We start from the raw sequence: 20,847 nt of genomic DNA, 5'->3' as shown, positions 1-20,847 counted from the left end.
TTCCTTCAGTACCTCAAGTATTTCGACCGTTTGGATTACATTTTTTGTACGGTTTAAGAGGGTGTGGGACTCAATCAGTGAAATTAATGAAGGCGTTATGTGGGTTTGCACATAATTTGGCTATGGACCATGGTTGTGGGTTTGCACATAATTTGGCTATGGACCATGGTTGTGGTGTAGTGGCAACTGAAGTGGCTAGTGGTGAACCACTGAGGTTAGGAATTCCTCACTGGAAGAAATTGTCTTGTTTTTTTGTTGTTGTTGGGATTACAATATAATGCGCTTGTTGAGTTTTTACTGCTAGTAAATTAATTTTGAGGGTGTAAGGAACAACAAAAATGGTGAAGGTTTTATAAGTTTATAAATCAGCCATTTTTCGTAAGAGTACTAGGGTTTGCCCGTGCTGTACGGCACAGATACGGGCGCCTTCGGCGCGAAGGTGTCTTTAATTAAAAAAACATATCAACACCAAGCTAAAGGCAACGTTCAAAAACAATGGAAATTATATTTAGTTGCGGTCAGATCATGAAAAAAAATCATATAGAATTTGACGTTGACAAAAATAAATGTATGTTGGTGTTTTTTGTACTTGGGTATAGGCAACCTGTTTTTCTTGAATATTGAATCCTTTCGTAAACCTGGAGAACATAAAAAAAAAAAAAACGCAGAAGAAAAGGAATCACATCATCTTTACATAGTTTGTCAATTCCATAATAACCTATATTTTCGCCACTTCCTTTGATTTATGAAGTCGGGTTGAACACGGCTGGCAGGTTTTCATCCATGTAACTATGTAAGTATTTAACTTTAGTTGCTGAGGCTCTTGGCAATTTTGACGGAGTACAGAATCACCCGAAAACAAAGATTTACTGATTTGCCAAGGCAAAAATGGAGACAGAGTAGTCATAAAAAAGACGAAGATCTAATGAATTTACAATGGCCTAGATTGGCTTAACTGCTTGACATATAAATCTCTCGAAACAGATGAAATAAAGACTATGTACAGATGCTTACCATTTCATATTTTAGGCATATTCAGAGACTAATACAACATTAGGGAATAATGGCACCATATAGAAGGGTCAGCCATCATTATTCCCAAACTGAGATGGCCAACATGTGAGCAACATTACATCAACTTACCTCTTGGGATTTCACATAGTTATTAAGCATACATAGACATTCGTAAATGTTCATTCCCAATCCAATCCAATTCATCTACTCATCAGCACCTTGACTTTCACTTTCCTCGACAAACCGACCGTTCACCCGCTTCCTAGTATCAGTCGTGGCCTTTCTTGATTCATATCAAATGTGCTTATAAAATTTGTTCAATACTCTCAATTGGTTATTCGATTCAGAGAATCATTTACCTAAAATATGCAAAGGAAGAGAATTAAATGACTGAGAAAGATCATACCTCCAATTTTTCTTTTTCTCTTTGCAACGTAACATGGCATTGCCTCTATTATGTTATCGTTCCAATTTTTTGGAAGAAAACGCCTAATTGCAGGTAATAATGTTGCACTGTTCATAACAAAATAAAAAAGTTAGACAAAGACAATTTCGGATTAGTATATCAATAACCTTAATAAAAATAAGAAAAAGGGAAAAAAACTTACGAAAGTGCTAAGATCCCAAGTACAAAGAAGTAACACGTGAGTACAGCATTAACCAAATCTTTTGACAAAAACTTGAAGAGCAAAAACAGTGACAACAAAGATTGCACTCCCAATCAAAGGGAAGCGATAGCATACTCATTTGACATCGCCTCTGCATGATCAAAATGCGTAAAACTCGGATCGATGAAAAAAAATATCGATACTTTGTCAAATCACAACCAGAAACATGCTTGTGCTAACAACTGTGGTTTACGGTAGGAGGTGTTGGTTTGACTGATCGATAACAACCAACATACACCGGTCGCATGCCGTCAAAATCACATTCAGATTCGGATTGACCTTTACAACCAAAGGTGCTAACGCCAAACCTGTAAAAATTTATTGTATGAGATTCATAATTTCTCTCCTTTCGTAATTATTAACTTCACAAAACAATTCAACAATCGGTATGTTACGCATTCTTGTAAACTACAATTATTATCTCAAACTTTACACACACTTCGGGTACAACCCCAAAAACATAACAGGTTACAATAAAATGAATTACTCACATCCCATAAAACCCTCAACAAACAATCTATTAAAATTCCCCACAAATTTTACACCATCAATCAACAAGAAATCATCATTACATAATGAAACCATGATTTACTAAAGAAGATAAATTATAGATACCTGCAAGAGCCAAATTTGCAACACGTTCACTGGAAATCATCCTTCTTCTTCTTTTCTCTATTAAAAAAAACAGTACCTACCTACAAAATCTAATAAAAAAGAGTGCAAAATTAGCAACAGTTTAAATATATGATGTCATTAAATCAATAATCAAACCTAAAATTTTCACATATTATATGATATAATCAATAGTCTTTTTTTATTTTCAATAAAGAAAAGAAGTCGTACCTGCGAGAGTAAAGAAAAGAAGTCGTACCTGCGAGAGAGTGAAGAAAGATCTATCGCTTTCTGGGTAAACACATCCAAAGATGTAGTCAGGTGCCTGTTCATATGTTACGAAAGACAGTAAGTACAGGAACAAAAGTGTCCACTTACGAAAACAAAGCGAAAGAAAATAAACTAAGTGGGAAAAGGGATATTACACATTTGTCGTTGAAGATGTTTATAGCAAAACTTCTGGGTATACGACATTCGCGGTTTGACTTTCTGCATTTGGAGGCGGAAGAATGCTAATCCTGTCCGCCGAACCGAAGTGCATCTTGAGAGCGCCACATACAATTGACCATGACTGAAAACTTCCGTGCAGAGGTCAATACCAACATACTTCACTGATTGTCCTTGAGACTTATTAATAGTCATTGAATAGGCCAATCGAACTGGAAATTGTCTTCTCGTCATATGGAAAGGAAAATTGGAAGACGATGGTGACAAAGATATCCTTGGAATAAAATGCTGGAAAAAAGAACGTGTGGTTTGCATTGTACCACAACCAATCGGGTTCCATTGCATAGTCCATCTCTGGGAGCAATATTTCGCAACAACATTATAGGACTACCAACTTTAAGGTTAAGACGAAATGGTGGCAGACCAGTTGGATCAAGTGTGTTTAGGTACTCATTTGGGTATTGATTAATATTACTTGGATTATTTGCTTCTGCATCCTCCATCTTGTCGGCAGCTAGAAAGAGAGTCGTTTCTCCTGGGAACATATTCAAAGTTGTTGCATTAATTTCATTGACATCATCATTATGTGCGAAAAGAATTATGCGCTTCGCTTAAATATCCCGTGTGACTGTGGCAGTATGACTCAAGTGAGGGTATGTAGCAGAAATTAGTTCTCGAAGATCTGCACATTGACGAATTGTCGATGGCAGTTCCACCGTCTCACTTGGATCACTTCCAATCTAAACGAAAGAAGACAGAAAAAGATTAATGGATATAAGTTTGAAACAAAGGAGGAGAAAGCAGAATACATAAGTGGTTACCTCGATCAAGAAATTCGCGAAACCCATATTCGCAAAGTTCCCATGTTCTAATCTCATGTTTTGTACCAAAGTTAGAACCCGAATATGATTCCAGAGGAAAGAACACCGCAAAGAAGCACGCACAATTTGTTCTCGCACCCCTTTGGGTATAACTGGAAGGCATTGGCGAAAGTCACCACCAAGAACAACTGTAATTCCACCGAAAGGCTTATTATTGTTGCAAGTATCCTGAAGCATCCGATCAACTTCCTCAACACAGAACTTATCTTGCATTGGGACCTCATCCCAAATAATAAGTTTAGTTTCCCTGAATAAGTGGGCATGCGGTGAATTCTTATTGAACCCACAAACCGAGGTATCAAGAATGTCCAGTGGGATGCAAAAGGTTGAGTGAGCAGTCCGACCGCCAGCCAATAGCAATGAAGCTATTCCAGATGAAGCAACCATAATAACAATATGTCCCTCAATCTAACACGTAGCAGCAATGGTGTTATAGACAAAAGTCTTGCCTGTCTCTGCTGCCCCATTCAAAAAGAAGAGTGTCCCTTGATTTCGGTAAACAGAATTCAGGACTGCTTTATATGTCGAGTGTTGCTCAACATTTAAATGAACTCTGTTGCCATGTGTTTTTTTAGTTTGTGGATCATATTGAAATTGTCGTTGGTCCCATATAAGTCGGTTACCAACAACTGAATTCCAATTGGTGGTTGATAGTGGCATAGGAGGAAAATTAATGAGGAGTTTACCTGATTCTATGAGAATCTCATTTAGAAGAAATAAACCATAATCTTGGACCTCATCTTCGGTAGGTTCTGGAATGTTGAAGATGGTGCGAAGTTTATGTGAGAGGTCGTCGCAGATACTCTCCCAAAAATCATGCCACAATGTTTGGGGATATAGAGGATTGCATTTTGTGAGAATAACACAGAATAGTCGACGAAGATGATAGCCAGTCTGCATGGTTGAGGCCTCTTGCAGACACTGCACCCATTCACTATCATCCTCAAGAAGTCCGCGCGCAATACATGCTTCTTTGAAAGTTGGATGTAAATCAGCACCAGTCATTTTCAGATCATCAAAGGACCGTGGCCCTTTCACGACGGTTAGAAGCAAGCGTAAGTAAAACCTTTCACCAAAATTAGGACTCGCGAAATACATTCTACCAATAGCAAACCCTTGTTCCCGGAATTTCCAATTTTGGTGTTGCTTGATCCAAACGTAGTGTTTTGGCACTTGTTGATATGTGAGCCCCCTTGCACGTGCATCTGAAGTGCAACAATCAAAAAATGCAGTAAGAGTTGACCGTTGCCTCTCTTCCCTCGCCCGTATATCATGCATGGACTCATTAGCATTATACACAACACGATGCATTCCAGGGAGATGAAGGGCTAATCTCACAACTGTTGGAATCTCCTCGTGCAAAGAAATTCCTAACAATCTCACAGCAGCTTCAGGTGGACCAATATATCTCGCATCCAAATATTGCTTGATCTCATCCAATTCATTCAACACAATTGTTGTTCTGTCATTACCTTTAAATATGTACTTGTGAATGTATTTCACACAAGTAAGTCCTGCACAAACTTCAACATTAATATGACAATCAAACATCTTAGAAAGGTAAGGATTGTAAGGAACAACATTTTTATTATCAACTGTATGTTCTCTAACAAAATAAGACTTCCCATTGTCACGACGACGGTAGAGAGCATATCCATTTGTATCCATAGTTGTACAATCTGTGAAAGCTCGGGGATAGTGATATTTACATTGATGATTAACCATGCAAGGAGAGTTTGAATTTTTAAGGCCACATGGGCCATGAACCATACATCTTAGTACAGTACGAAATAATTCAGGCCTAGTGTCAGGATCAGGAAATTCCGCAGATACAATGCGATCCACTTGTGCAGATACTCGGATCTTGTCTGAATGCCGAAGATATATAAGTGCATGCATATGTGGCAGACCACGTTTCTGGAACTCAATGGTGTAAACATGAGCAACTGCCACACCAAGGACACCATGCTTCTTGATTACTTCCATCAAAGCTCTTCATTTCAATTCAAAAGCACGGGCAACCACCTCCGGCGATCATAAGCAGTTTGGTATGTAAACAATGCTTCAAGAATTTCCGTCCACTACAGGTTTGCAGTCATTGTGAGGAATATGTCTGGATGGTGGTTGTAACGTGTAATTGCCATGGAGTCTTGAAACATTTCAAACATATGCCTAGGGCTGCCGATACAGGATGATGGTAGTACGACTCGCCTTCCAATCTGATTTGGATCGACAGCATCAGCTGACATATCAGTGATACCTTGATATAGTTCTGCACAGAGCTTGTCTTGTTGTTGCCTATAGTAGCGCATTTTGTTTTTCTCGGTTGATGCCCATCCGTCCACCACAAACTCCTCAAACAACTTTCTCCCTCGCAAAATAGCCGAAAGTACTCTCGTGGGCTTATCAAACAAGAGGGTAAGAATAAAAATTCATCCGTCCGTCGTTTATCATTAGTGGTGGTAGCGGTTGAAGAGTCCCAACGCCGCAATTTAGGTGTCCATCCAAGCTCCCCATGGGGAAACAATAGGACATAATGCAATGGTAAGTAAGCTGGATGACACTCACTAATTTGCATGAATTCTTGCCCTCCTTTCAGATAAATGACAATGTCTTTCATACTTGCTCGCTCACTGCCATCACCGGGTAAAATGACAGCAACCTCATCTGTTGTTGGTAAGTTGTACCGACGACTGTCTCTTGAAGCAGTGTAATGTAAATAAGCAGGTACATTGAAGTCCTGACCATGCTCAGAAGAAGCCGATCTAAGAACATCATATGCGTGGCGATATGTATCAGAAAAGCGGTTATATTGGAGCATAGTAGCTTGAATGATTTTCAAGACATCCGTGTTGAGCTTAGGATTACGAAGTTGACGGACAGCTAGTGCAGCACTGGGATCATAGATGTAAAGTTGAGAATAAATAGCTTGATATCCCGCATCAGGAATTAAAGCTCCGGTGCGATGTCGCAGTTCACCGTGAATAGTGAAAGGCCTTGGACCCCGTCCAGTAAATAAGTGTTCTTGTACTCCAAGACTTGTAAATTCAAAAGCTTGATTATATTGTCGCATATATCTTCGAAATGACTTTGTCTTCCGATCATTCCCATCGTATAAGACTTTAAGGGCGCAGGTGGCAGTGGTTGCAAAGGAGGACGCTTTATCTTTCCTTGTAAACAACATCTCCCAAAAAGAGGACGTGACAATGATGACTTTGATAATCGTTCATCCATCCAATGAAGTGCCATACAAAATGGACATTAAACGTCCATTTTCCCCAAGTAGTGTCTTCCTTGTTCAACTGGGCGGTTAGGATTATGAGTCGTGTGCACATCCCCATTGTAGTCGAGTGCATCTTCATCGTCATCTTCACTCATGGCATCAACACGTTCAGAGAACGGTTGTGCAGTATACTGGAATGACTGTGGTCTACGCAAGAATGAAGTATTAAAAGGATTTAGACTGAGGTGTAAACAATTTGTTATTATTGCAAACATTTTAGCGGAGAAATTACCTTGAATTTTGGTTAGCTGATATTGACTCAGAACGTAGACTTGGTAAATGTGGTATTGCATCAGGGAAGCTTGATGTAGACGAAATGAGGTTACACGCATTGCAAGGGAGCTTATATGGGTAAGAAAATATTGGAAAGTAGAAAATATGAAGTGAAAGTTGTAAAGAGCTCTGTGGTGTTATACCTTGCATTTTGGTAAGACGACGTTGATGCGAAGGACTCATTTCTGAAATTTGGAATTGCATTATTTGGTAACGCAACACCAAAGCTAAGAATACATGTGTTGTAGAAAGCTAATAAAGGTGAGGTGTGAATTGGAATGCAAGGAAAACCAATAAAATGACATACGAGACTCACCTATTGCTTACAGGTGCTGAATCAACATGAGTACATTCTTCAGGCAGTGTAAATAACCTAATAGGATTAAGAACATAGAGAGATGTTCTAAGAGATTCCGTAAAATTGAGTCGTTTAGTTGATGTGGAATGAGGTGTGATTGGACTATGCTGAGGTAGAAGCCTGACAGTTTGAGGTGGAGTTCCTGGAATTGGAGGGTGGACATCCACCACAAAACCAGACAATCGATGGGCCATTGCTTGATACCCATTATGTTTATTCAATTTTTCTTTTCCCTTCGAGCACGCTGTGCAATAATTCTATTTGTTAGGCGAACGTCTCTGATAGGAGAAGGGGATGGTTGTACCTAATTGGGCAAATTGTAGTCAATCGTCTGATTTGAGATAAGTTAGTGTAATTGGATAAGAACATAGAGGAAACGAAATACAGTTTGAAATTGGAACAGAGATAAACATAAACCAAATTTCCAAAGGTAAAATCTAAATAACTACTATATGCAAAGAAACGACTATAAAGCATATAAGGTATATGAAATAAAGATAATATATATGGCAATATTGGTATCGGCGAAGTCCCATATGTAAAGAAACACCCGAAGATAAGGTATACAAGTGACATAGCAAATAGGTAAATGATAAGAAAATAGAAAAAGAGGATAATTGGGTAGATAATGAGAGGGAAACATTGTAGGAGTATTAGTACCTGAGAACTATGAGGTTGGTGAAGGGTAAGTCTATCTTGTGGAGGGACAGGTAAAATCTATATAACTACTATATGCAAAGAAACGACTATAAAGCATATAAGGTATATGAAATAAAGATAATATATATGGCAATATTGGTATCGGCGAAGTCCCATATGTAAAGAAACACCCGAAGATAAGGTATACAAGTGACATAGCAAATAGGTAAATGATAAGAAAATAGAAAAAGAGGATAATTGGGTAGATAATGAGAGGGAAACATTGTAGGAGTATTAGTACCTGAGAACTATGAGGTTGGTGAAGGTTAAGTCTATCTTGTGGAGGGACAGAGACACGTTTTTTCTTGTTAAGAGGATCAAGAGAATGGTCCAGTGGGCGTTTTCTGTTTTGTAGGTTTGGTCGGTTTGGCCGCTATATAAAGAACAAAGAAAAAGTTAGAGAAGGAGAAAATATAAAGCAAATTTGATGTGCAATGTCAACAGTTAGTATAATAAATCACATAAGACCGCAATTCAATTACCTCAAAGCCACGAGGTGGTTGAAGGTTGAGTCTATCTTGGAGAGGGATAGAGGTGCTTATCGGCCGATTCGAAGGATCAAGAGAAGGGTCCATTGGGCGTTTTCCCTTGTCTATGGTTGGTTGGTTTGGATGCTATATACATAACCCAAAATAAATAGAGAAGCAAACATATAAATCATGAGACTAGTAAGAAATAAGTACCATGTGGATTAACGAACCAATGTAATAGAAACAGCAAGAATACCTGGAAGCCAAGAGGTGGTTGAAGGTTCAACCTATCTGTTGTAGGAATTGAATATTTAATTTTTTTGTTTGAAGGATCCTGAAATGGGTCCATTGGCCATTTTCCCTTGTCCACCATCAAGTTCATCCTTCATAGAAATTGTACACTCAAAATTTAAAACGGAGAAAAGAGAAGGAATGGTAATTAGCTATAAGAAACATTGATTTTTGATACTGCAGTAAGATGCCACATAAAGAATTCATGTCCAGCAAGGATACATGTCTACATAACATAGCTATAATTACATTATGTGAAAGCTAGAATGAGGATATTTTTTCATATAATGCATGAGTATAAAAAACAATTGAATAATAAATGTATGTCGTTGTGATTTTTTGTTATTAATTTGGTTATATACGATTAAAACTACAAATACATTGAATAATAAATGTAATGCTATTGTGATTTTATGCGGTTATTATTTTTGTTATTGACTATAGAAACTACAAATACACGCTGCTTCAATATAGAACTTGTTTATATTAATAAGAACGCACAACTGTAATATAAGGAATAAGGCATTATATAAAAGAGAAAAAGGGTCCATCGGTAGAGAGGAAGGAGAAAGGATAAAAGAGGAAAAGGGTCCTTCGGTAGACGTAAAAGGAGAAAGGATAAAAGAGAAAAGGGTCCTTTGGTAGAGAGAAAGGAGAAAGGGGTTGTTGCTGACTATGAAAAGGGAAGTTATAGGAGCATGACTGTTTCCACTCTTAGACGACTGATAATCCTAACCTTGAAAAACCAGAGAACCAGCTATACTTTTCAAAACAACTAACTTCTACTTTGGGACACAGATACGTGTGCCTTCGGCGTCCCCGACGCGCAAAAGGTCATCATCACAGCACTCTTTTTAGGAGTGTCACAGAAGTTGGAGAAAAGCCCATAAAGCAGTTCATATAGTCACACATAATAGAATCCAACAATGTAGATCCTTGTAAGTACATATTTGGATTTTTGCTTTAGCCTTGAGCTCTGAGAAAAAGAAGTGGGAAAAGAAAGTTCGAGCTCGAAGAAAGTTAACTTTAAAAAGTAAGGTCACCGTGAAGTGTGAAGGTCAACCGCGGCAGAGTGGCAGCCAATTTTCTTAGTGTCGATTAGGGGAAGGCAACGCTCAATCGATCAAGCCAGTCGTCCAAAATATGTGCGCCATTTTCTCGACGTTGCATGACGCCGATGCCACCCCAACGAGATTGATCAAGGCAATATAAATAATTCATCCAAAACCCCAACAAAAATGGATCAATGCTGTGTAGTTCCATTCCTTAAGTGACTCTGGGATAGCGCCTCAAAATAAAGTATTTAGAGGGCACTGCTAATTCTGTTGACAATTGTGAACAAATGATTTGGTGAAATTAATAACACTATCCTCGCGAATTCAATGACATAGCATGTGGAAGGTTTACTCAAGAGAAGAAACGATTCAATACATGGACCAAACAAAGCACCTACATTTCATTTCAAATCCTAAAATACCAATTTTACCATTCACACCAAACCAAAGAAATGAAATCGCATAATACTAAAGCAATTAGGGTAATTAACTCATATCACAATTTATCATTAAAATTCGGTAAAAGTGAAATATATATATCGGTAAAAGTGAAATATATATATTAGTAATTATTTCTCCCTCAAACTTTCCACCCGCCTCAACCATTCTTCTTCTATACAACCAAAAAAAAATAGTAGTGTAGTAGTGTCTGAATATAGTAGTGTCTGACCTTGGATAAGGAATAGTTACTTTTCCAAAACCAATTTAAATGGGTTAAATGAAGAGGTAGATGGATGAGGAATTGAAATATGGAGTGTTGGTCGGGATGAGAGTGAAATTTGGAGGAATAGAAATTTGGAGTGATAGAAATGAGGGCGGTAGGGATGAGAGTGAGGAGAAAATAAAAAGGGGGAGGCGTTGGTTTATTTGGAGGAAATCGCGATACTGTGTGCCGGTCTGCGTTAACTAAAGAGACATATGACCAAATATCCGTAGATTCCGCCAGGTCATAAACAGGGTGAAACTCTGAGAAAGTGTTTGGACCGTCGGATCGTGCCCAACCCTTCCCTAATTTGTTATATAGATTGCTTCCATTTTATCTTTTGCAATTGGAATTTGTTAAGTAATAGTTGTGACTTTTGTGAGACTGGAAAGAGAGCAATTATCAATAAAAAAGATATTGGAAGAGAGCAAAGAAAACTTTTTAACACTTTTAGTTATGCTTACATTTTTGTGATATAATGGTAGCTTTGGATAATGATTAAATAAGCATTACTTTATTTGCTGAGAGGGGTCGTGTTGGTGTTTGTTTTTAGTTGCTTTTTTTAGGTGATTTGATATGATGCTCTTTAGAGCATTTTTACGAGTGATATCAACCTAACAATTTGGTGTTTTTTCAACTTCAGGAGAGCTACATGTTGATGAAAACACAAAAAAAACACTAAACCAAACACCAAATCAGCCAATATTTGGTTCCAGGTTTGATGCTGTATCAAATCACTCACGCGGTTTTTCCAACACCGCCGTGGGCTTGGGCTTCTAATTGGGCTTCTATGGCGCAGTTTTCACAAAACCACACCAGAGATTGGGAAAGAAAAAAAAAAGTTTATGTGCGATACATGGCGCGGTTTTCTGAAAACCGTGTAGACTTGGGCCTGTCAATTGGGCTTTAGTGGCGCGGTTTTGGCAAAACCGCGGGCTATATGGGGCGTTTTGCCAAAACCGCATAGTTGTTTGGTGAAATTTTGATGTTACTCCTAAAGTTGTTTGGTGTTTTTTTGGTTTGGTGTTTGGTTTGGTTCAAAATTTTGATATTTTTTTGGTAGCTCTCCTAAAAATGCTCTTAATGGTTTATTTGGCTTTTCATAGGGTTTCCATAACTGATCGCCATGTGGAAATCCTTAAATTAATATGAAACATCACCATTTGAAGGAGAGTAGTTTTCAGCTGATGTTTACTTGACAACTGTTTTTGGATTTTTGTGAAGGTTTATAGAGAATCCTCAATCGAGATGTATCAGTGTTATTTTTCGATGATACATGGGTGATGTATCACACTATATCACATATTACATGCCCAATTTCTCGATGTTTGGTCTCAAATTCATTTCTACTTGTGGACCGTTTGCAATGATTTGTGACGTTTAAATGGAGAGGTGGCCCAAAAATAATTATAAAGCCCAGCTTCAAGTGGCGCAGTAACCACATGATCAAAATCAAAAGAAGAATGGTCCAGCATTATCAGGTCCACAGGAAAATCAAAAACAAAAATCCGATGGTCAGGTTTCTACTAGGCGATTTGGCAAATTTGGGGAGCAAATTTGACGAGTATGGAGTTGATGGACTAGGATCAAATTTGGCAATCTGATAGTATACATTGTATAAGGGTACTTCATTCATTATTTTTTAACCTTTACATTGGCGCCGTCTGTGGTCCGATCTCTTGAGAAAAACTGTAGGAAACTTATTCTAAAAACTTGTTCCAAAAATAAGTTTGTAGGAAACTTATTCCACAAATGAGAAAAATTGTAGGAAACTTATTGTTAAGTAAACAAGAAATCAAATTGATATGAACAAACATTTAATATAAACAAACAAGCAAACCTTTTAGTTCAACGGATGAACTTAATTTACCAATGATTAAATCCGAGCCTAGTGATGATCACTATGTCCTTAAGACAGATTTTTCCCCTCACGGTGCTTGAAGGTTGATGGGAAACTGTCTCCCAAGATAGAATGGATTTCCTTCTATAGAAAGCTAGCACTTCAATTTTATAAAATCAGCGAACACAACATAGTAGTTGATTAAAAATAAGGGGAGAAGAGAAAGATCAAAACTCTGTGTGATTTGCTATGTCTTTCTTTCCAAATTCATCTACTATTTATAGGTGAGTGGTGCCTCTTCGAAACAACACAGTGACTCTTGGGAAAAAGTAAGCAACTCTTTGAAAAGTCACAAGTTTCGAAAACACACCATTTCGACATAAAGCACTGTTTCGAACTAGTGCCTATTTCGAAAGGTCACACCTTTTCGGCATGATGCACTGTTTCGAACCAGTGCATGTTCGAAAGGTCGCACATTTTCGGCATAATGCACTATTTCGAACCAGTGCACCATTTCGAAAAGGTTTTTCTCACTTTACGTACTATTTCAAGAGAAACTCATTTCATCTCAAGTGGGGTAACTTGGGAGACAAAATTACTCATTCATATCTCAATAAATTTGTGCAAATCTATTTTTCTAACAAAAACCACATTCTTCAAATTAGTTTCCCTAAAGCCCACGAAGCGTGGAAAGCCTATAAGAGCAAGTCAAGAACCTGGTCAGCCAGCTTGGGACAATGAACTAGAGTATTACTTTCCTCTGGTAGGAGAACCTGATGATGCTGAAAAACCAGATCGCAGCCCAGAGTTCGAATGGTATCACCGCTGAGGATGGTATCAACGAAGTGAATCAACAGATCAATGAGCTGTCTAAGCTAATCGACTAGAGCACCGTCAAGTCGCGACGCTACACATATCGTACTGAAGATGTTGAAGATGTTGAAGACGTATCGGGCTTCCCTTTTCACAACTGAGCTTGCTCCTTGTCAGACCGTCTACAACTCAAACTAAGGGCTAGCTTTAAAGAATGCAAATGAGATCAACTCAAAATCAAGGATGCTCAACGCAAATCATACACTAGGGGCTTCGCCAAAGAATAGTGTAATGGCCCAGATTTTTAGCGAAGGGTAATCTGGTCATTTTACGTGTTAGGTTATTGATTAAGTAGAAACTTAAGTGTAGACTGATCTTGATGACGAGTGTTGGTATATGTTTTATTTAAGTATTCTAGTAATTTCAATATTTGGTATGGGTATTTGACGCGGTAATTTCCAAAGATAATGCAAATTTATTGTTGTGACCATTAAAATGGAACCGGTCAATTACTAGGTCATTGGCGGGGTTAAGTTTATCATTGGCGGGGTTTTAACATTTAGTATTGGTGGACTTGATGATTATGGGCTTTTCATTGATGGTTATTTTTATATTGGGCCTGTTTGTTGTATTGGACTTGTTATTCTGTTGGGCCGTTATATTATATTGGGCATGCCTTAATGTTTTGGGCCTAGATATATCGAGCAAGTTGGGCATGGGCTGCTAAGAGGCTTTAGCCTTTAGCTATGGGAGAGAAAGAGGATAAGGATGGAAAAAAAAAAAAAAAAAGGAAGAGAAAGGGAGGAGAGAAGGAACCATGGGGGCAGTATCAATTTTCACCACCTTCTTGTAGGAACCGTTATTTCATAACCAATATTTCTACAAACCGCGAGAACCACGCGCAGCGGAATCAATGGGTTCTCACGATTTGGATAGAGAACATACCTTTGAGAATCGGTTTAGATAACTCTAAGAATCCAAGCTTTATGAATCTGAATCAACAATCAACCCCTTGAATCTTCTGTTGTATTCCTTTAGAATAGATTGGACGTTGTGTGGACAACGATCTACCAATCCCCTTCTTTCTCACAAAGCTAGATACAATTTTGGATCTATCTTTCCTTGCCTCTTTTTCTGTTCAAATGAATAGTGAATTTCGTCCAGAGAGAGATTATTCTATTTATAAGCTACAACAGGGACCATGAGGAGAAATTAGGGTTGGGCCTCCTGATGGGCTTGGGCTTCCTATGTTCGCCCCGAACACACGGCCCAAGTCGGTCAATAAATGGCTTATTCCACTAAAGGCTATTGTTGCACTACCGCCCTAATCCCAAATTACGTGTCAGCGTTTATGGGCTCTATATTATATGCTCGTTGATCTCCCCATGTTTAAGATATCGAATGTCCGTTGATTAAGTCAAGTTACTGACAACTACATTAATCAACTTCTTATGTCCTTGAGTAGTACCACTCAACCTCATTGTCATGTCGAAATAAATCCACCTGCAGGGTTTACATGACAATCTTTTTGAGCTCCTCAAGGGGACATCATCAACCCGATTTCTTGTGGGACACGGATTCCTTCTATAATCAACAGCACACCTTACATACAATGTCATTACCCAATCCATCGAGTTTGTTGATTCACAAATGAATCTCACTCATTGATAATTTAAAGCAATATACAATGCATATAAGTGCCCGTTATTATATCCGGATTAGGAGGACAAACATACATAATAACCGAGGCGTTTGTTCTCTTATATAGTTAGTATAAGGAGAAACAACCTCACTTGGTCCTGTTTAATACACACAAAGTGTACTAGTGTAATCATATAGTCAAGATAGACTAATATCAAATTATACTACAACCGTACTAATGGTTTGTCCAAATCCATCTAGGTTGTGAACGATTACTTATATTTTATAAGGTACTGATGATATGATCTTCTGTGTGTTCACACCATATCATCTACAACATAAAGTATTAGACACATGCATATAACTAATAACATATATAATATGCATAACATTTGGCCATATGATTCTCATTCAAAATATAAAGAATTAGAGTTAATACAAAAGTATTACTTTTAGTATATAACCCAATCACTTATATTGAAAACCAAGATTCTATGTGATCCAGCTGCCGGAATTTTGAAAAGAAAAAAAAAAAGCTAACTAAGGATAATATCAAACATTCCTTAACCCCAACACTTTTGAAATAAGGTATTGTATACTCAACTATTACAACCTATAAACTCACTTGTATTATCGGTCTCTCTCTTTCACTTTTTTTCTCCCTCTTCTCTTTTTTATCTTCATTTTTCTTTCTAACTTCCCTCCTCTTCTGGTTCGTCGATCTCCTTCCATCCATTGTTTCCCCTCTCTCCACGTATTGCAGCAGTTATCTTGCAGTTATGATTCCGCTCTCTCACTCTCCACGTCTCGCAGCAGTTCCAAAGCAGTTAGGATACCGCGGATATGATCCCATGCAACCTGTTCCCCCATACTATACCGCATCCGGTCCAATTGTCACCACTAACCTCCTAGGTCATGAATACGACCCATATAGATGCCCTCTCTCGGACTTATTGATGGTCCGCGAACAACTATGGGGCCGAGAACTAACATTTCTCATCTCATACACCTTTTCGCGGTATACCTCTCTTCTTTGACACTACCACTCTGTCCCCATATCTTTTCTTTCCCAAGCACGTGGTTCCACGTGCTTCCTCTTTATTGCCACGTGAAAATACAGCGCACGCACATCATACTCTGCCTTTTCGAAAATCGAGATTCCACGTGTCACATTTTTCTTGGTTCTTTTGTTGGCTAATCCCTTTTTGCCCCTGCCCCTTCAAATCCCGCTCAAACCTCTCTCTTCTCTCAACCTTTTCCAACTTCTTCCCACAGTTCTTCCCTCCGGTAGATCTCTCCAGCACTGTTCGTGTTCTACAACTTCCATTGTCTAGGCTCCCTCTTATCGCAGGTTTGTCTTACCCCTTCTTATTTGTTTTCCTTTCCTCTCATTATTTGTTTTAATCGCTTTTGGGGTGCTCCTTCCTCGCTTTCTTCTTTTCTAGAATTGTAATACCTCTCTTTGTGTGAAACTCCCCTCTTAGCACTGGTTCCATCATGTCTGGATCGGAATCGGAGGCTACCTCCGCCACCAAATCCGATAGATCTGAATCCTCTACCCCCAGATCTAGCAATCCCTCCACGGAACGATCTGAATCCCCAGCTTCTGACTCCACTGATCCAGTCGCTCTTCCATTTACTTCTGGGAGGAAACCTTCTCTGCCTCCCCCACCATCCTACTATCACAGACCCAACTTGGATGTCGTTAAACCCGTTTATGGCATACCTAGTGACGTTATTCTAGAACACGTGTCTGGCGTCACCCACTTTCCTCACTTGGTAACACCGCGCCCCGGTTATCTTATAACTACTGTAGGACAAATAGCGACTGGTTTGTGTTTTCCCTCAACTCTTCTTGACGTCGAGGTCTGTAACCATTTCAACATTCCGCCGTGCCAAGGCATAGGTAACTTCTGGCGTGTTATGTATGCCGCCAACTATTACAATGAGACCCACTCCCCCAAAATCCAACTCCGCGATATCCTTGCTCACTTCTATATAAAGAAAAGCACTAAACTTGGGAGTGTGGGATACCAATCCTTCTGCACTCGTCCACAAAAGAAGTCTTTTATTCTTCACATCACCACTTCTGACAAGGTGTGGCACCACTATCCGTTGTATGTGTCTGGGAGTTTTTTATCCGCGGACCTCCCTTCGGAAGTTTCTCTGAGGCATCTCCATTTCCTTAAAAGTGGTAAGTAAGCCATTTTGAGTCGCAGTATTTCTGTCCTACTTGTTTGTAATTTGTCTTTATTCTTGGTGATATAGGTTGGAGACCCGATTCGCGATCACAGATATACAACGGCGTTTCTTCATAAATTTTCCAATCCCTTCACGAACTGGGGAGTGCACAGTGTGAAGTCCTCAGCATTGATTCGGAAAAAGCCAATCCTTTCTTACTTGACCTTTCTCTAAAAGACATTGGCAAATACCAAGGCCCCTCTATCGCCTGCCGCCCCCCAAAGAAAGAAAACCAAAACCTTCCCCACCTCAAAAAAGAAAACGTCCAGCTCAGAAGTCCTTCAAGTATACCACCAAAATTTCTCATTCAAGAGATGTTGCCCAACGTGCCGCTACTGCTAAAGCTAAAACTACTACTGCTGACCCCCTTCCTCCTTCGTACTCTCGTGTGGCTGAGTGGGAAAACGATTTTGCCCATACTTCCTCTCCCCCTTCTGCTACCGCTATGGATATGAACAAATACAAGCTTTGGGACAACGACTCTGATGGCGATGCGCCTGTTGAAGTTTCAAATAAGTGTCCTCCAATGAAAAAGGCCAAAACTACTTCTACTTCTCATCCCCCCACTAGTACCCGCACTGATCCTTCGTGGTCTGCTGCCCCCTCGCGCCGCCACAGACAGGATCCACTTCCAACTGATCCCTTAACATCAGGCCCGGTCGAAGTTTGGCATCCCAAATTCAAGGCCAGGATCGCGATGTTACCACTTGTGACTCAGCTTTGGAAAATCCAGCTGTTGTAGCATCTTTGTTTTTCAACTCTCATCTCCCTCGGGATCAAGCCTATGGAGATTCTGGCACTGTCGCTTCCCATAGGGCCTCCATTTACACTGGTGGGGAAAAGGTGCGTGTTATTAATGTTACTTTCTCATTATCCGTTTTACTACCTTTGATATCCAATATGTCTCTGCAACTGAGTTTGGATATTGGCTATGTGCTGCGCGGCTTAACCAGTACTGTGGAGAATCTGGAGGTTGCGAAGCAAGAGATTCATGGCCCTGATGGCTGGAAAGCAAAGTATGCTAAGCTGGAGAAGGAAAGGGACGATCCGCGGATCGTGGCACTCAAGGCCCACAAGGAGATCCAGGTGGCCGAGGACAAGCACCGCGACTACGTAGCAGGGGTCAATTCAAAACTGGAAAGCCTCAAAGAGACGGAGAAACTTGCCACTCAAGCTGCTTTAGACAAGGCTTTGAAAGAAGCCGCGGAGTGATTCTGGAGTCTAGCTGCGAAGAAGATTGCTCGTGAATTGCAACAACAACTTGATCAGCTTACCGCAACTGGCCGTCTTCTTCCACCACCGCCTCCTAGTTGCAGATACACCATCTTTGGTACCATCGACCGCGCATCCTGAGACTGCTGAGACTACTACCCCTGATGTGACTACTTCCATTACTAGTGTTGACACCACTCCAGTGGAATTGGAGAAAGACAACAGCACCGCTGTTGGTGAGGAGGCAAATCTCCCTCAGGAAAAAGTGAATACTGAACCTCAGCAGTAACATATGCTGGCTTTCTTTCTTTGCAGCTTTTCTTTCTGACTTGTAATTTTTTGTTGAACAACTATCTTTTGTATGTGTTTGGACAAATACTTCATCGAACCACTACATTTGCGTAGTAGGTGCCAATCAAGCTTCTGTTATATTCCATTTGCACTTTAATTTACCGCCTGTCATAATTTTAGATTTTGCCATTCTTTTGATTCGTTATGCATTGAAGCCATTTAATCTATCATAAACTTTAATTTGGATATCCTTGTCATAATCTTCGAAGGGGCTATCTTGATTTTCACCCAAGTTGTTTGCACCCATTTCCCCTACAAACTTTAGTTAGCTGTGAAGCCAGCTAGGGTTGCCCCCAAGTTGCTTTGAATCTACCACCCGCGAAGGGATTAATCCCCTCGTTCTCTTTGGTTAGTTGTGAAGCTAGTCAGGGTTGCCCCCAAGTTGATTCGGACGTTTAGTCCGCGGAGGGATCCTCCCTCCCCGCTGTCTTTGATCAGCTGTGAAGCTAGATGGGGGCAGCTCAATTTGCCCCCAATTTGATTTTAGTCCGCGAAGGGCTCCCCCAATTTGATTCGGACGTTTAGTCCGCGAAGGGCTCCCCCCCCGCTGTCTTTGATCAGCTGTGAAGCCAGATGGGGGCAGCTCAATTTGCCCCCAGTTTGATTCGAACGTTTAGTCCGCGAAGGGCTCCTCCCCTCGCTGTCTTTGATCAGCTATGAAGCCAGATGGGGGCAGCTCAATTTTCCCCCAGTTTGATTCGACGGCTAGTCCTTGAAGGGCTCCTCCCCTCGCTGTCTTTGATTAGCTGTGAAGCCAGGATGGGGCAGCTCAATTTGCCCCCCGGTTTGATTCGGACACTAGTCCATGAAGGGCTCCTCCCTCCCCATCTTTTTTGATCGGCAGTGAGGCGGATGATAAAAGACTCAATTTGCCCCCAGTTTGATTTGGATGTTTAGTCCGCGAAGGTCTCCTCCCCAATGCCTTTGATCCACCAAGATTCATGTTATGATTGGAAGAAATGCGTCTTTATTTCATTGACTTAGAATTAGAAACACAATACATTTTCTTATCACTCTATATACATAAAGGTTTTTCTTATCCCATTGGAAATTTAAACACTGCTTCTTTCATGGAATTTCTTCAACATTCTGATGTTCCATGGTTTCTCAATCGCTTCCCCTGCTGACGTCTTAATCTTGTATGTTCCTGAAGTTCCTTTCTCTGTCACTCAATTAATCTAAGTAAAACTCTTTCTTTCTTATGGAGGGAAAAATTTCCACCAGAAGCGGATGTGACAGTTGAAATTTAAAAGCATGAGAGAAACAGTAATTCCTGATGGGTCAGGTTATGATGAAGCAAGTAACTTACATGGGATGTTGATGGACTTTTTCCTGAAAAATTTGCCCAGGCTTAAGCCCAAGTGCCAACTAGCCTACATTAATTGAGCTTACAACCGGTGGAGTCTAGGTGCGCCTGTTCTATATAAGTTAAGAAGCTTACCCTGTGGAGGAATGTGACCGTGGGTTTGGATAGGGGCCACAGTAATTCCACTCTACTCCTTAGGGGGTGTCTCATGGTGGAGACATAGGTGTTAACACTATTCGATTGCAATATAAGAGATGATGGTTATGAACAAGAAAATTCTTTTCGTTTATCTATGATTGTTCCGGATAGAACATGTACTAATCAATTTACTGATTTAGTGTGTTTTTAAGTTGCCTTTAGGTTTTGATTAAGCTGATCAAGTACATAATCACTGCTACTTTGTCTTTTTTTTAGGCACCATTTTTTGTTGCAGATTTTCCTCTCAATGGTATGTTATCCCTACCCATCCTTTTTATGTTTGTTTCTACAGATTTTATTGAGTATCTAGCACTACACCAGAATATGCATTTACTAACGGTTATATCCGTTACTTATATTTTTACTAACGGTTATATCCGTTAGCTCTGGGGCGTCACTCTCACTTAGGCAAAATTTAGTAACGGATATAACCATTACTAATAATAATTTTAGTAACGGTTATATCCGTTACTAAAATTCTTTGTAACAGA

General features: G+C 39.7%; 1 protein-coding gene and 1 long non-coding RNA gene across 2 annotated transcripts; both read right to left on the bottom strand.

Moving 5' to 3' along the window:
- Positions 1 to 1,925: 1,925 nt before the first annotated feature.
- Positions 1,926 to 2,586, bottom strand: LOC147489396 (uncharacterized). Its single transcript, XR_015203224.1, has 3 exons — positions 2,554 to 2,586; positions 2,298 to 2,386; positions 1,926 to 1,990 (listed from the first exon to the last, which is right to left on the bottom strand). It is a non-coding gene; the product is annotated as an uncharacterized LOC147489396 (long non-coding RNA).
- Positions 2,587 to 4,030: 1,444 nt separating this feature from the next.
- Positions 4,031 to 5,608, bottom strand: LOC147489395 (uncharacterized). The gene has a single exon (XM_086574629.1). It carries the CDS (start codon positions 5,606 to 5,608, stop codon positions 4,031 to 4,033), a length of 1,578 nt encoding a protein of 525 aa, XP_086430755.1.
- Between the last annotated feature and the right edge of the window lie 15,239 nt (positions 5,609 to 20,847).

The sequence above is a fragment of the Coptis chinensis genome, chromosome 7 (genome assembly GCF_015680905.1).
Source record: "Coptis chinensis isolate HL-2020 chromosome 7, ASM1568090v1, whole genome shotgun sequence".
NCBI classification, from domain to species: domain Eukaryota; kingdom Viridiplantae; phylum Streptophyta; class Magnoliopsida; order Ranunculales; family Ranunculaceae; genus Coptis; species Coptis chinensis.
This window is presented reverse-complemented; position numbering and strand designations above follow the sequence as displayed.